Source organism: Microplitis demolitor, chromosome 4 (assembly GCF_026212275.2).
Source record: "Microplitis demolitor isolate Queensland-Clemson2020A chromosome 4, iyMicDemo2.1a, whole genome shotgun sequence".
Classification (NCBI taxonomy): Eukaryota; Metazoa; Arthropoda; class Insecta; order Hymenoptera; family Braconidae; genus Microplitis; species Microplitis demolitor.
In genome coordinates, this window is record NC_068548.1 from 8,491,789 (window position 1) to 8,507,642 (window position 15,854).

At 30.1% G+C, this 15,854-nt stretch overlaps 1 protein-coding gene across 5 annotated transcripts; it reads right to left on the minus strand.

Annotated features, from left to right (window-relative positions):
* Positions 1-78: 78 nt before the first annotated feature.
* LOC103580521 (carboxyl-terminal PDZ ligand of neuronal nitric oxide synthase protein) lies at positions 79-15,777 on the minus strand. Of its 5 annotated transcripts, none has more exons than XM_014440405.2 (11): positions 14,942-15,777; positions 14,167-14,314; positions 7,016-7,087; positions 6,863-6,952; positions 6,723-6,781; positions 6,338-6,446; positions 3,337-3,684; positions 3,055-3,246; positions 2,782-2,979; positions 799-1,065; positions 79-734 (listed from the first exon to the last, which is right to left on the minus strand). In XM_014440405.2, exons 2-11 carry the CDS (start codon positions 14,272-14,274, stop codon positions 222-224), a joined length of 1,956 nt encoding a protein of 651 aa, XP_014295891.1. In that variant the 5' UTR covers positions 14,275-14,314; positions 14,942-15,777; the 3' UTR covers positions 79-221. The 5 variants fall into 5 exon arrangements, with proteins under 5 accessions (XP_014295891.1, XP_008560518.1, XP_053594506.1 ...); XM_008562296.3 differs by having other exon boundaries at positions 799-1,068; XM_053738531.1 differs by lacking the exons at positions 7,016-7,087; positions 14,167-14,314; positions 14,942-15,777 and having other exon boundaries at positions 799-1,068; positions 6,723-6,804; positions 6,863-6,922.
* Positions 15,778-15,854: the final 77 nt, after the last annotated feature.

A 15,854-nucleotide genomic window follows, 5' to 3' on the forward strand; every position in this document is an offset into this window, starting at 1 on the left:
TATATTTATTTAAAATTATTCATAACTACATAAATAAGAAAAAAAAAATGAGATTAAAAAAATTAAAATTTGGCACAAGTGATTCTTACAAAGAGAAAAATCATTTACAAGTAATAAATTGATTTCATATATTGTCGTTCTTCCTGAAACTGTTGGCACGCACATAAAAATTTATTGATCAATAAAAGAAATGACTACTTGTTCAGTTTGAATTATCAAAACTACTTAGTAGTATGTCGAGCCCAATTGGTACGTTGAACTTGGGTCGATAGATCGTTTCTCACAGGAAGTCGTACACTAGTGGTCCTTGTAGGTGGCGACCCTGTTGCTCTGAGTATCGTGGTTAATTTAAAATTCTTTGTATCTGTTTGATCCCCTACAAGATTTTCTTCATATTTTAAATTATCTTCGAAATTTTTTTCCATGTTCTCACCACGCTTTTTTACTGGCGGAGTGTCGAACATTAATGATGTTTGAGGAGGACAACTAATTCTTTGTTGTTGCTTAAAGTCTGGATCTCGAGAGGACGTGGTGGCCCCCGTAGTGTAAATTGAATTTCTTTGACGTGAGACACATGGCAAAGGTTTTATCAATGCTTGAAGTTCAGAAAGAGGATCTGGTGAGCTTTCGATTTGTGTGGAGTAAACAGGAATTTTATGTGACATGATTGGAGATGAAGTAAAGCTGTTTGCTTGAGATATACGAAGAGAGAGAGATCCTGAATTCGATGAATTCTAATAATAGAGAGTAAAGTTAATGAAAACGTTAGATTGGTATTTTTATAAATGGCATACTCACTGGTAATTTATTACAGTTTGGAGATAAAAGAAAGTTCGGTGGCTGCATAGGGTAAGACGACGGCGTAGAGTAGGGTGATCTCTGAGTCGGGTATGGGCTAATATTATGTAACCTCTCAAGTAGTTGGGCTTGAAAGTGCATTTGATCATTGGAAGTAAAAGGCTGGTCTATCCTCGCCGTCGTTGAGTAAAATTCAGGAGTGTAAGAGTATGTAAAAGACGGTGCCTCTAGCTCCCATGGTGAGTTTTGTACTGGTGTCCATTGTGACTGCTTCGGAGAAAGTTGTATTGTTACGGAGTATTAGATTACACCGCGAAGACAAAGAACGTTAGTATGACACAACGATTCTTCTGCAATTGCGAGATATAAGATGCTAGGGCGATTACTGCTGATGCTGATTTTTATAGGTATGTACTGTTACTACGATATTACCTAGCATTTGCTGATATTAAATCCAAAAACCCCGTGCGAAGAACCTGTCGAGCAACAATCGCGAATACCTCGGGGTAATATCACGGAGATTTTAAGCTAAACACAAAGCAGTTTATTATTTTATACAAGCGCCATTCAATATAGCATAAAACAATCACATCTGTCAAAGTTTCAATTCACTCTTTCTATTTTTTATTCTCTGTCGCTTCAGCAATATTAGATTAAGAATATAGTCGTGAAATAACAGAGATAAACGTATATTGATTTGCAGCATGTACGAAATATTAAAGATACGAAAGTCTAGCAATCATAACTATGGCGATATATGTATATTAGGGTACTTTCGAATTATGTTGCCACCCCCGAGATCAGTTTTGCATCCCGTTAAAAAAATAATCTTACAATTTCAGCTGTAAATATTAATACGCGCCTATAACCATCATTTGTATTGTACACCTCAACCACGAAGCGGAGAGGTCTACAAGAAAATCTTGTAGTAGTCTTGTATTCTTTTCAAGAAAGTATCTTGCGGAAGACCCCTAGGTGTCTTTATATAGCTATCAATCTGTGACAAGATACTAATGCAAGATTCTAAGACAAGATTGTTGTAGGATTTGCACATGATATTGTACTAAAGAGTATTGAAGATGTCTGGTTCAAGATTTGTTAGTAAAGTTACTTGCGCGTATCTTGAGCGAGTCTTACACCAGAAATTACTTGCATACACTAAGTCTCATATTGCACTATTCATCTTACTTCTGTCTCTGCCACTTCAACCCCTCCATTGTCATACAGTACAGGATACTGGGGTAAAATGATAGAGATAGAAGTGAGATATATAGATAGTGTAATATGAGACTTTTTGAGCAAATCTGGCGCAAGATACGCGTTAGTTTATGCAAGTAATTTCTGGTACGACTGGCTCAGATCACTGTACCAATACTTGAACAAGAAATCTTCAATATTCTTGCATGATTCTTCAAGTACAACATCTCTGATTTCTCAAAACAATTCACTCAATGATGAATGTATATCTATATAGTATTGAAGTTAAATGTTATTTAATTATTTCTAATCGTTTCTTTTAATCAGGAATAACACAAAATTTTTTTTTTATCTTGTACAAGACTTGCAATTTAAAACTTCGTACCAGTGTCGTTATAAGGCCCATAGTTATATAAAGACATAGACAACTATAGTGTACTGGTGAACAAGCTTGGGCAAAATTGTTATAGAATTGTTATATGGGTACTTGTCGCATTTGAAACTGATATAGAAAGGGGGGGGGGGCAATATAAAATTCAAAAGTAGCCTATATAAGGGCCAGATATATATTTATATATATACGTGTGTGAGTAAATGTATACATATCTATTTATGTATTCATAAATATATGTCGTAATTTAGTTTAATATTTTTATTAAAAAAGTAAAAAAAACATAAGCTAAAAGCAGCTACAATTATTTAAAAAAAAAAATAGTACATAAAATAATAAAATGCATTGACATAGCTTGTCGGTATCAATCACGGCATCATTCAGTAGAACGTTACCTGACCAAGACTTGACAAGTCAGGAATGGTGGGACTTTGCGAAGTTATTGTATTGCCAGTTACACCTGAAACTTGTGACTGTAACACTGAGTTCCCATGAGAGCTTGAAGTACGATCTTGTTCTCTTAAATGACTAACTAATGCTCCAATGTGCTCTAAAAGCTCCTTATTTTGAACAAGGAGCTGATGAGTTCGTGTCTAAAACAAAAAAAAATATACAATTTAATTATTGCTGGAGCTATTTAAATAATTGTATTTTTAATAATAATTTACTTGGGCTTCTACTCGCGCTGCGGTTTCAGCTGCCAATTGATCTTGCAATAATCGCGCGTGAGCCACAGCAGCACGTGTTTGTTGACTTTGCTGATCGAGGCGTTCTCGAAGAAGTTGTATTTCATGTTTAAGAGAAGTTAATTCATTATTACTCGAAATTAATAAGTCGCCGCAATCAGATGCCACTGTTCCCTGTTAGGAAAATTATTTTATAGAGGTTTAACAGATTGGAAATTTGTGAAACTTATTGAAGTGATGAATGGTTTAAAAAATAAAAATTACTGATGGCGATTGTCTCATTGGAGACGCTGACAATCCATGTGTTCTTACAATACAAGGCGCAACCGCAGGTGGTTGATCTTGCACTGGGTTTTCTCCGTCACTTAATAGAGATATGTCTTTGTGTATACTTGGAGACGGTGTTCTTCGTTGGATTATTGGTGCGCGTTCATTTGTCATCTCGTCATCATAATCATCATTATGAAGTGGATGTTCGTCATTATGTTCAAGTACATGTTCTCGTTCTCTATCAATGTCTTGTTCTCTCTGTTCAGCTGGTGCGTTCAGGCTTAATTTATGGCACACTTCAAAGGCTTGACCTACTGTTCTAACTACTCTCATGGCTTGACTCTAAACATACAAAATTAGTGCAGTTTATTGACAGTACATTATGAAAAATCTAAAAAATGGTTAACCCTGTGGACCAGCCCCGAAACTCCCCACTGCTTTTGAGCTCAAGGAGCTTGAAAACATTGATACATGTTCGAGCTTTTTGAGCTCGACAACCCGACTAGAAATTTTTTAATGCAACCACTAGAGACCCTAAGGTAAATGTCCCAATATCGGAACAAGACCCAATACCGGAACGATTTGATAATCATTATATTATATTTCAACTCGTACGCGATGAAACTAAATAAAACTTTCTTTATTTAAAACCTTAATCATTTAGTTACAAAGTAGGATATAAAATTAATTTTAGAATATATCCAAAATATAAAAAAAAAATGTTAATTAGAGCAATAGTCTCGGATTCATGAATTTTTCATATCTCTTAATGGTTTTGCTAAGAAATCAGTCAATGGTCTTAAGCTTATAGAAAATGGATAGAATTACTTTTCAATAATTTTTTTTTTGTATATGCATCTTGAATCACATAAAATTCAAGAAAACATATTAAAAATATGAAAAAAAAATAGTATTATTATATTAATTTTACTGTTCATCTATTGGTACACCAAAATAAACCCGTACCCAGTACCGGAACAGCCAATCATATTAATGTTATAGATAGACATTAACGGTGAGTTTTATTGACTGGCTAAATCAAGTACAATATTAATTATTACTGGAGCCCTAATATTTAATGCAATATGTATAATTGTTATAAAAAATAGATTAAGTATAGATAAGCTCTAATTTAAATCATAAAAAATAAATTTTTGTTTTCAGTTTTTTTTTTTAAATTATTTTTATAGTATAGCCTCAAATGATTTATTTGGTTTCTATTCTTTAGTTCAAAATATTTATTTTCATTGAATATTTAATCATTTAAAAATTTTAAATACATTTTACATTATGGGTGTGATATAGCAGACATCAGACAAATTTAAAATTATTAATAAATCGAGTAAATAATAAATAATATAAAATTAAAAAAAATACAAATTCAAAAGATTTTAAAATTAATAATGCTTTTTTCGTAAATATTATTTTTTTAATTATTTATCTTATTTATTTATAATTTTAAAGTTGTCTGATGTCTGCTACATTCATACTCGTTTTACATTAATATTATTTAATAATTATTAATATTTTCACCATGAATAAATGCAAAAAATAACTTATTTTATTTACTGTTCCGGTATTAGGACAACCGAATTCCCGTATTGGGACAAGGCTATTTCAGCGTTCCGGTATTGGGTCTTTTGGGTGTCATAGAAAAAAATTTTTTTTTTTATATTAAATTCAAGAAAAATGAACTAATTTGATTATTTATGAATAGGTAAATATCTATTCTATGATGTAGTAAATTATTTTGGTTTATAATTTATTTGAATATTTTTAGAACGATAAAAATCAGTCGTGTACCCTTCGTCGTTCCGGTATTGGGACATTTACCTTATAGTTTATTTGATAGTTTCAAATAATACAAATTTTTTATTAAAGTCCAATTATATCACTTATTGTTTACCTCAAGTTCTTCATAATTTTCGTCTTCTTCAAATGTTTCTTCATCTAAAGAAATGTGTGATATTGGGTCTTTTGAAGAATTAGTAGGAAAATTTTTAGTTTTAGATGATGATTTTTTATTTTTAAAAAATCTGGATAATTCAGGTTCTTTAAAAGATAATTTTTTTCGAGGCTTGGAACCTCCTGGAGTATCAGGTTCAGGTGTACCAGGACTTTGATTTCCGCTTAAACTAGTATTTACAATTGATGATAAATCTGACGAAATAGCAAGTTTACCAACACTTCTAAGCATCTTTTTTAGCTTTAACTCAATAGAATTTCAAACTTAACTCAATATAAATAGTTATTTAAATGAGAAATTTATCTCATCGTAATTAAAAATGAATTTTACGATTCACTAAGCAAATGATCGAACTTTACTAACTATAATTCTGAACTGAAGAGAATACAAGGAGAGAGGGTAAAATCCACTCTTCAAATTATGTTTCTATTTTAATAACTCGACTGACTTGGTCTGATACTCAACAAATTCTGAACATGAGCACATGTATATAAAAATTACAAGAAAAATTTCCTATCGTAAGAAATACGATAAAACGATTTTCATGTCTGTCAGATTTGATAAGCGCGTGAACTGTATCAATAATCGAAAACGAAACGTAAAACGTCATTCAGATAATCGAAGTATACACAAAAGCAAAGCTTACACCGGAATTGTAAATGGTTTATTAATAAACACTAGAAACTGTACAACTACTTGCATCTTTTTCAAGTTCTTTAGGACTGTAAATCGTAAACATTCAAATAATCATTTCTGCAAAGCAACTGGTTTTGGCAGCTACCTGGTTAAGCATGAAAATTGCTCTTCAACTGCAGCTTTACGAGATGCTTCATTTATTTATAGATTAGTAACGTCAGCAATCAGACATTATAAATTATAAATACGAAATAATCGTAGGAGTTATAATAAAAGTTTTTCAATTAGTATTTATGTGTCACTTAAAATTTTCTATTAACTATTTTTAAGTTTCTACAAAGATTTATTGGTAGAACAACGAAATTTTGTTGCTCTGAGAAAAGAAAGTCTCACCTTTTTATTAGATTTAAAGACGTTGCACTTGAACGAGTTGCTATTACTATCACGAGCTATGTAACTGAATATTTTTAGATCATGACTGTCGTGGGAGACGTAAAATATTCTGGAAAAAGTCGTAATTTAATAAGGTAGTCAACTAATTACACTGAGAGAAAAAAATGTATATAAGCTAAGATGAACTAGTAATTTATTACTAAAGTGAGGAATAGTTTTCTTAAACTAAGAACAATCAATTTAATTTTAGAAGAAAATTAATTTTTAATATTTATGGAAACAAGAAAAATAATTACTTGAGTTTAATTTTTTTTCTCTCAGTGCACAATAAAAGTTAAATAAATAATATTTTATGTTAAAATTCCTACTTTGTTTTATAAAATACCTGTATATTGGATAATGCATCTGAAATGCTTTATTTTCATCAATCCATTGCTGTTTTTTCTAAAAATATTTATCAATTATTTCTATATATATATATATTATAAGTACTATATTTATTTATTTATTTAAAATCTTGATTACTTTTTTTTTACGCAGACTAACTTTGAGACCATCTACAGAAACTTCTAATGTTACTTTCTTTTTTTTTATTCCTTTCGCCTTGAATTCATACTAAAAAAAATATAGAGTAAGAATAATTATGTTTTATTATTTGTGAACATATTTAAAACATACTCGAATTCGTCGCATTGCCGCTACGATCTCGACGCGGCTGGTTGGCCTTGGTACTTCCATAGAACCGATAAACTATAAAATAATAACAAAAACATTAATTACAAGTAAAAATAAATCAAGGTGAAGGTAAAAGGAAAAAAATATGAATATCGAGTGGAAATTATGCTCTCATGTTATTGAATTTTAGTTGCCCCTTGAATTATTTTTTCATGAGAACCAATTAATTTAAAAAATCACATAGTTTCACAATAAAACAATAGAATTTTCTATTCGAATAAAAATAATGTATTATCTATAAAAAAGGGCAAAAGACAGGAGATCAAAATAAACACGTGTGCGATGACGACACGACGTGAACTATATAGTAAAGAAATACTAAACAGAAATATCCCAACATCATCGTCAACGACCTCATTGTTGAAAGAAAACGTGTCTTTGTGAAGCTGATATCGTCACACCATTCGACTTGTAATATTTAATGTCTTATTGTTATACTTTGACTATACATTAACATGTGGATTATTCATACTAAAAGATATAATGATTAATTTCTTTGTTTATAAAATAAAATAATCATATCAACTAATTTAGTGATACTCATTCCTCATATATATTATTAATATATTTAAAGTACGTAGTCGTGCGCCACGTCAAAATGACATTTTTTATGAACCTACTTGTTGAATTGCAACGTTTACAAAATTATTTTCAATTTCTGCTATACAAGTATGGAACGAATTTCCATCAGAAGTTGTTGCTTTGGAGACTCACACATAAAAAATGGATCTCGTTAGAAAAAATACTAATGCAAACCAATGATTGCATTATTTTTATTATTTACTATCAACTATATTGTAAAAATCACACAATGCTAATTGGTACTATAGTCTAGCTGAAAAATTGCTATATTGTTACTTTTATTACTATTTTATTGATGAAATATCAATTTATACAAAGAGTATATTAAATTACTTCTAAATTTTTTAGTGTAATGTTCATTTGAAAGGTTGAAATAATCAAATAATGAGAAATCTACTTCCATTTCGGCTGCTGAATAACCTTTTTTTAGTTTTGTCTTTATTTGAAAAACGATGAAACTAAAGCTAGCGGCCAGCAATTTTTTGCGTGGCCGCTACTTATTACAGCCGCTAGCATCAGCTTCATTGAAAAACGTACATAAAAGCGACTTTTTGTGGTTTTTTAATCAGCGAACTGCTACTTTATAAGTATTGATGGGAAGGTTAATTTTGTCAGGTGATTCTACAGCTTAATGTACTTCCAAAAGTAAAGAGAAAAAAAAATTTTCCAATTTTTTAACTTCCCGCTAAGAAAATCGACGATTTTCAAAAATTTCGGGAAGTTATTGTTTTCACCCCGATTTTTGAAAATCGAGTTTTCATCAGATGTCGACGTTTTGAGGTCCTAGGAAGCTATTCTGACTATTTTCAGAATGATGTCCGAGTGTGTGTGTGTGTGTGTGTGTGTGTGTGTGTGTGTATGTAAACTCTTTGTAACTTTTTAACTAATAAATCGATTTGGATGGTTGAGGTGGCAATCGAAAGAGCTTGTTGGCCGTCAACTTTCCTGAAAATTTCAGATCATTTGATCGACTAGGCTCGAAAATATTTGCGAATTACGAAAAAAAAAAAAATTTTTTTTTTAGTTTTTTATTGATTTCTCAGAAGCGACTCATACGATCGACTTCAAAATCTAATCAGCTCTAGAATTCAATAAAACGCGCCGATTGCCGCCTTAGACATCTCAATCGGTTAATTTGTTCGAGAGATATCGCGGGAGAAAAAAATGGTGGATAATGGTTTTTTCCAAATATTTTCGAAATGACTGACCCGATTAATTCCAAATTTTTTTTTTTAGTATTTTGAAAGTATTTCAAAAACGACTTGATGAATCAATTCAAAAATCTGATCAGTTATGGAACTCAATAAAACATGTCGATTGTCGCCTTGAACGTCTTAATCGGTTTATTCGTTCGAGAGTTTTCGTTTGAAAAAAAGTCGTAAAAAACGTTTTCTTTCGAAAACAAAGGCATACGAAAGTATTTTCGAGCTCGAAGAGAAAATGTATCTACAACAATTTTCTGAGCTCAAGGAGCTCGAAATAGGCGGGAAGTTTTGGGGCTGGCCCGCAGGGTCAACCGACAGACCGATTTTTTTTTTTAGCTTTTCTTTTTTGGATGTGCGAATATTCGACTTTACGAATTATTTGACACGAATCGAATCAAATTGTTCGAACTATTCGAATAATTATCTTTCGATTTTAATCTAATTGATTTCGATGGAAACGTTTTCCTGTTCGAGTTATTTGACTTCAGTGGAATTTATTTTTCACAACTTATTACTAAAATAATAAAAATTTGACTGAAAAACCATTGTTGTGAAAAAAAGTTCTATTTGGCCATACTCGGAATATAGAGGTATATTTTTTAGTTTGGTTCGAAAATTCCTTTTGACATGAATTAAACAAGCTTTAATTTCCATTATTAATCTTGTGGTTTTGATCATTTTTTTTTTTTTCAAAATTTTTTAACTTGAAAAAATTGTAAAAATGTCGATAAGAAGTTTAATGTGAGTTTAACTTCGGATAACTTTTGAATCAACGACTGTATATGTAAAATCTAACATATTCATCATTTAGCTTATTAAAAAAGCTTTAATTTGGACTGCCATAACATTGTTCAATGATGTGTGTCTTTCATTTACTACAGAGTTTGAACCACATGTGTATAATTCAGATAATACACGGTACAAATTTCATGGGGTAAATACTTTTTGCAGAAGGCTATATATTAGAAATTTGAGAAAATTTTACATAAGATGTTTCATTGAATTTATGGAAAAAGAATCAAAATAAGAATTATACCTTTTCATTCCAGGTATGGCCAGATTTCTACTTTTTTTACAATAATGGTTTTGCAGTCAAATTTTTATCATTTTAGTAATAAATTATGAAAAAAGAATTCCAATCAAGTCCAATAACTCGAACAAGATAACTTTTCTATCAAAATCGATTAGTTTAAGAACAAAAGATAATTTTTGGAACTATTCGAATAATTCGAATTACTCTAATAATGCGAACTATTCGAATAGTTCGAATATTCGATTCGAATACTATTCGCACACCCCTAATGTTCTTCTACAAAATTTCACGAAAAAAAAAGCCCTAAACTTTTTTTAAATTGAAAACAAGGCTTGTGGGATATGCATTCAAGTTTCTAAAGGTGCCCTCAAAATTACTGTGCGACCATTAGTCACCAAGATTTCGATAATCAAAGACAAAAGTATCTTTTTCCATTTAAAGGTTGATATTTCAACAACAAATTATCTTACAGAGACAATAAAAAAAAACAAATTGTAGCTAAATAAATTTTCTAACTAAGCTATGCATTGGTATTTTTGAAAAAAAAAAAATCGGTCTGTCGGTTGGCCCTGCAGGCCAGCCCCAAAACTTCCCGCCTATTTCGAGCTCCTTGAGCTCAGAAAATTGTTGTAGATACATTTTCTCTTCGAGCTCGAAAATACTTTCGTATGCCTTTGTTTTCGAAAGAAAACGTTTTTTACGACTTTTTTTCAAACGAAAACTCTCGAACGAATAAACCGATTAAGACGTTCAAGGCGACAATCGACATGTTTTATTGAGTTCCATAACTGATCAGATTTTTGAATTGATTCATCAAGTCGTTTTTGAAATACTTTCAAAATACTAAAAAAAAAAATTTGGAATTAATCGGGTCAGTCATTTCGAAAATATTTGGAAAAAACCATTATCCACCATTTTTTTCTCCCGCGATATCTCTCGAACAAATTAACCGATTGAGATGTCTAAGGCGGCAATCGGCGCGTTTTATTGAATTCTAGAGCTGATTAGATTTTGAAGTCGATCGTATGAGTCGCTTCTGAGAAATCAATAAAAAACTAAAAAAAAAATTTTTTTTTTTTTCGTAATTCGCAAATATTTTCGAGCCTAGTCGATCAAATGATCTGAAATTTTCAGGAAAGTTGACGGCCAACAAGCTCTTTCGATTGCCACCTCAACCATCCAAATCGATTTATTAGTTAAAAAGTTACAAAGAGTTTACATACACACACACACACACACACACACACACACACACACACACACACACACACACACACACACACACACACTCGGACATCATTCTGAAAATAGTCAGAATAGCTTCCTAGGACCTCAGAACGTCGACATCTGATGAAAACTCGATTTTCAAAAATCGGGGTGAAAACAATAACTTCCCGAAATTTTTGAAAATCGTCGATTTTCTTAGCGGGAAGTTAAAAAATGGGCCCGTCCCAAAACTTCCCGCTGTTTTCGAGCTCCTTGAGCTCGAAGATTGTTTTGGATACATTTTCGTGCTCTTCGAGCTCGAAAATACTTTTGTATGCCCGTTGTTTTCGAAAAAAAAGTTTTTTACCATTTTTTCTCAAACGATATCTCTCGAACGAATAAACCGATTGAGACGTTTAAGGCGGCAATCGACGCGTTTTATTGAGTTCTACAACTGATTATATTTTAAAATTGATTCATCGAGTCGTTTTTGAGAAATTTTCAAAGTACTAAAAAAAATTTTTTTTTTTTTTAATTCTTTTGACAACGGTTTCTCTTGAAAGAATTAACCGATTTTGATCTTTGAGGTGGCATTCGACGCGGCTTATGGAGCTTCAGAACCCAGCCCATTTTAGAATCAATCCATCGAGAACATAAAAAGTTATCAAAAAAAAAACATATTTGAAAAAAGTTTATTTTTGGAATATCTCTGAACGAGCCCTACCGATCAAGTTTATTTTTTTTCTCAGCTTCGAGATATTCGCAAGCCGCGTCGAATGGCACCTTGATGATCAAAATCGGTTCATCCGTTCAAAAGTTATCGATATTTACATAAATACATACATACAATCGGACATCATCGTGAAATTAGTCAGGATAGCTTCCTAGAACCTCAAAACGTCAAGATCTGACGGAAATACGGTTTTCGAAAATCGGACTGAAACCAATAACTTCCCGAATTTTTGAAAATTTGCAATTTTCTTAGCAGGAAGTTAAAAAAATTTATTATAATTTCTAAATATTATGGTAACGATTATCATAATTCCATAGGAACTATTCCGACACCATATGGGAATTCTACCCATAATTATAGGAATGATTACCATAATATATATGGGTGCCGTTCCTATAATTAAAATTTCAAAAAATATATTGTAACTGTTATCATAATTTTCTCTCCGTGTACGGCAACCAAATATTTCAACAATTTAGTTGATATCTTCTCAAATTTATTACAATTAAAAACCTCCATAGAGCAAATATTTGGTTAAATAAAAAAAATAATATTGAACAAAGATATAATTCAAAATTAGTAATAAAATTTTATTTTCATAACAAAATTAAATTTCTCATTAGAATTGATAAAAATATATAAATTTTTCTGAGAGCTTCTATAAAGTAATAGATATTTAAATTTTGTTACTTATTTGGTTGTATAAATTAATGCTTAAGATGACAAATATTAATGAATAACTTACGAGTTTATTAATAACATGATTTTCAATAAGCCACCGTGATTGAGCGTAGGTTCGAATTTTAGGTAGGGTAAAATTATTTATTCATAAAAAAATGCCTGTTGAGGTCATGTCTAATATTGTTTTGCAGAAATCAACTTTCTTGTTAGTATTAAGCAAGTAAATAAAAAAATACTTGTTTTAAATAATTATTTTACTTGATTAAAGAAAATAATTACTTGACACTGTTTAAGTAACTAAAATATTTAAATCACGCTTTTTTCCTTGAAAATATACAGTTTTTTCTCTCAGTGTAGTCAAGTTTACTAATCCAGTTTATATTCAAATAATAAAAATTAATAAATTCAAATATGAATTAAATTCTCAAGATAGTACAGGGAGAAAACAGTATAGTAAAAATTACAATACTATAATAAAAATTATTAACAGATATGAAAAAATACATTTTGTATTGTAATTATTACTAAACGTTTAGTAAAATTTACTAGTTAGTAATAATTACATAATAAGATATTAATAATTACTTTGCGTAATGTATTTTGTGCTAAGACGATTATATTTTTTACTATTTGTATAGTAAATTTAACTATAAGTACTAGTAATAAATACAAATTTAAGAAAATTTATTTTCTAATACAATATAGGATTTGTTACTATACAAAATATTAAAAATTACTATACGCAATGTATTTTTTGCTAACACAATTATATTTTTTTACTGTCTGTATAGTAAATTCTACTAGGTATAGATAAAATTAAAAGTTGGTGGGGATAGCATATACAAATGTGTATTACAAGTTCTGAAACTTTGGTCCAAAGGAGACATCGGGCCGTCAGACATAAGAAAGGACTCGCGCACGGGAGATCAGGGTTCGAATCTCGGTTGAAACAAGTGATTTTTTAAAAAAACAAAAATCGATACCAACACCAATACAGATGATATAAATAATAATAATAATCAAAATGATAGCAATAATAATAAAAATTTAAAAGCTAATAAAAATTTTATTTTATTTTTTTCCATTCTAATACAGTAAAATTTACTAAACGAGATAGTAAAATTTACTAAATATAACTAAAAATGAATATGCAATATAGGAGATTTTCCATAGCCAGTATATGAGAAATTACTAAACGACTTGTAAAATATGCTTATCTGTTTATTAATTTTTCATATAAATCTAAAGCGTTTCAAGATTACTATCCAGATTTACAAATTATTCTCATTTTTTTTTAGTAAAATTTACTATATTTTTTGCTTCGTGTAAAAATTATACAATATTAATAGCGTTTGAAGTGTACAATATAAATTAAGTAATTTTAACTCATATTTCAAAATAAAATTTCCTATATTTTTTTCTCTATATATAAAGAATCTTTGTATTACTTATTGTTTTGAAATACTGAGTAATAAAATTGTATTTCGACCACTGATTATAAATTGTCTTCATTGAATAAATTTTTATTATTTGTGTAAATTTTATTAACTTTGATTCATTTGGCGCCGGAAATTAAAAATTTCGTAATTGCGGTCCTCAAGGATCTAGATTTCAGGGTGAAAAAATGTATTAAAATAATAAATAAATTTTATACCTTCGCGTGGAAGACAATACCACGATGGAAAGCCTCCTCGCTGTGTAAAGGAATCCTCGTGTCGTATTCATCATTGCGCACAAGGTTGTACTGCTTTTTCGAGGGCATGCTTGGCCAAGAATAATTAAATTAAGAATTGCTAAGGCACCTGAAAAAAGTATACATCATTTTATTCTGTTTATTTTTTAAATCAGATCTGTTTATTATAGAAAGTCAAACAATGCATAGATTATTGAAAGGATAGTCTTGAAATGAAAAATAAAAAGGGCAATAAAATTTAATACAATTTTTTTGTTAGTTTTTGTATAAAATGATTTTATTACTATGTCAAATTTATAAAAACGTACGCTTATATTTATGTTTATGTTAAGAATTATTACATTTTAAATTTGTCTTGAATTTAAATTATCAAGAATAGTTGAAATTTTGAACTAGATAAGATTCAAATCATTTATTTTCACAGTACTGTCTTTTGTTAGTGTTTTTTTACTATAGAAGTTGAACTTGAAGATTTCAAGATCACATAAAAAGTAGATGTAGCTTTCAGTGTAATTGAGAATCTTTAATTCTGTGTATCTACACATTAACGTTACCCCGTGGCTGCTGAGGATCTATTAAATTTTTCTTTTCAAATGTTAATGACAGTGTATGAAAATTATTATATTTTTCTGTTATAAGAAGGTAAAAATTTAAAAATAAAATTAGTGGTTGTACTTATGTGTTTAGGTATAGATTGTTAAATAATTTATGGGAAGACAATGAAAAATGCTTGAACCTTGAATGACAGTCACGGACAAAAAATCATGCTGGTTTCTCTCGTCATCACACACGCACTAACAACTGAGTATAGTTTCGCTCTCGTATTTTTCAATTTTCCATACATTCTCTCTTATTCCCCTTTTCATTAACTCGCGCACGATCATTTCTTGCTCTTGCTTCTGACTGTCCTCCAGAGGGGAATGAACTTACATATTTTCCGAAACAATACAATCCAAGAAAATTATTATGAAGAAAAAATTTATTTATCTACTTTATCGTTCCTCTCTTATTGAGGTAAAAATATTTTTTTATTTCTAATATTATATTATATACAATTTTACTTAGTTTGTTAAATGCCTCACAAGTTATTCAATTCACTAATCACATGTCAACAAACGTAATTTTATTCTATGTATCGTGAATATTAGTAATATCGATAAATATTTAATTAATTATTTAAATTTTACATAACAATTAAAATATTGAGAATTGTTGAGAAGCTAAGTGAAATATAAACTGATGAACACATGTATGTATATACAACATTCCTCGCTTGTTGCGTCCGGAACTGGAAACTGCCGGCTGACTAGTCTAGACTAGTCAAGACATTAATACGAAGCCGCTTGCTTGACATTCAGTATCCCCAGAGGCCCCAGAGCTTCAAGACATTGTTCAAGAAATCAAGTCCTATGTATACTTTGTATACATTTATGTCTATAGTAAATAATAGAAATAAAGTAAGAGAGAGAGAGAGAAAGCATTCATATATGAATAAATCATATATGTAATACTTCTATATAGTATAGGAAAGAATGTACCAAACCACGGTAGTACGGTACCGACTAATAAAAATTTATTCTCTCTCTTTTCTCAGAGATTTTGTCCGTACTACGCATGCTTGGCAATGGGGTTCCATTTTGCCAAACTTC

What these genes read in the sequence shown, in the direction of transcription:
- LOC103580521 (XM_008562296.3), bottom strand. Translation starts at nt 14,274, where the DNA reads ATGCCCTCGAAAAAGCAGTACAACCTTGTGCGCAATGATGAATACGAC. An exon ending in TTAGTCTGCGTAAAAAAAAA is followed by an intron (nt 6,782 to 6,862) that starts GTAATCAAGATT and finishes AAATATTTTTAG; the next exon opens with AAAAAACAGCAATGGATTGA. An exon ending in CAATGAGACAATCGCCATCA is followed by an intron (nt 3,247 to 3,336) that starts GTAATTTTTATT and finishes TTTTCCTAACAG; the next exon opens with GGAACAGTGGCATCTGATTG.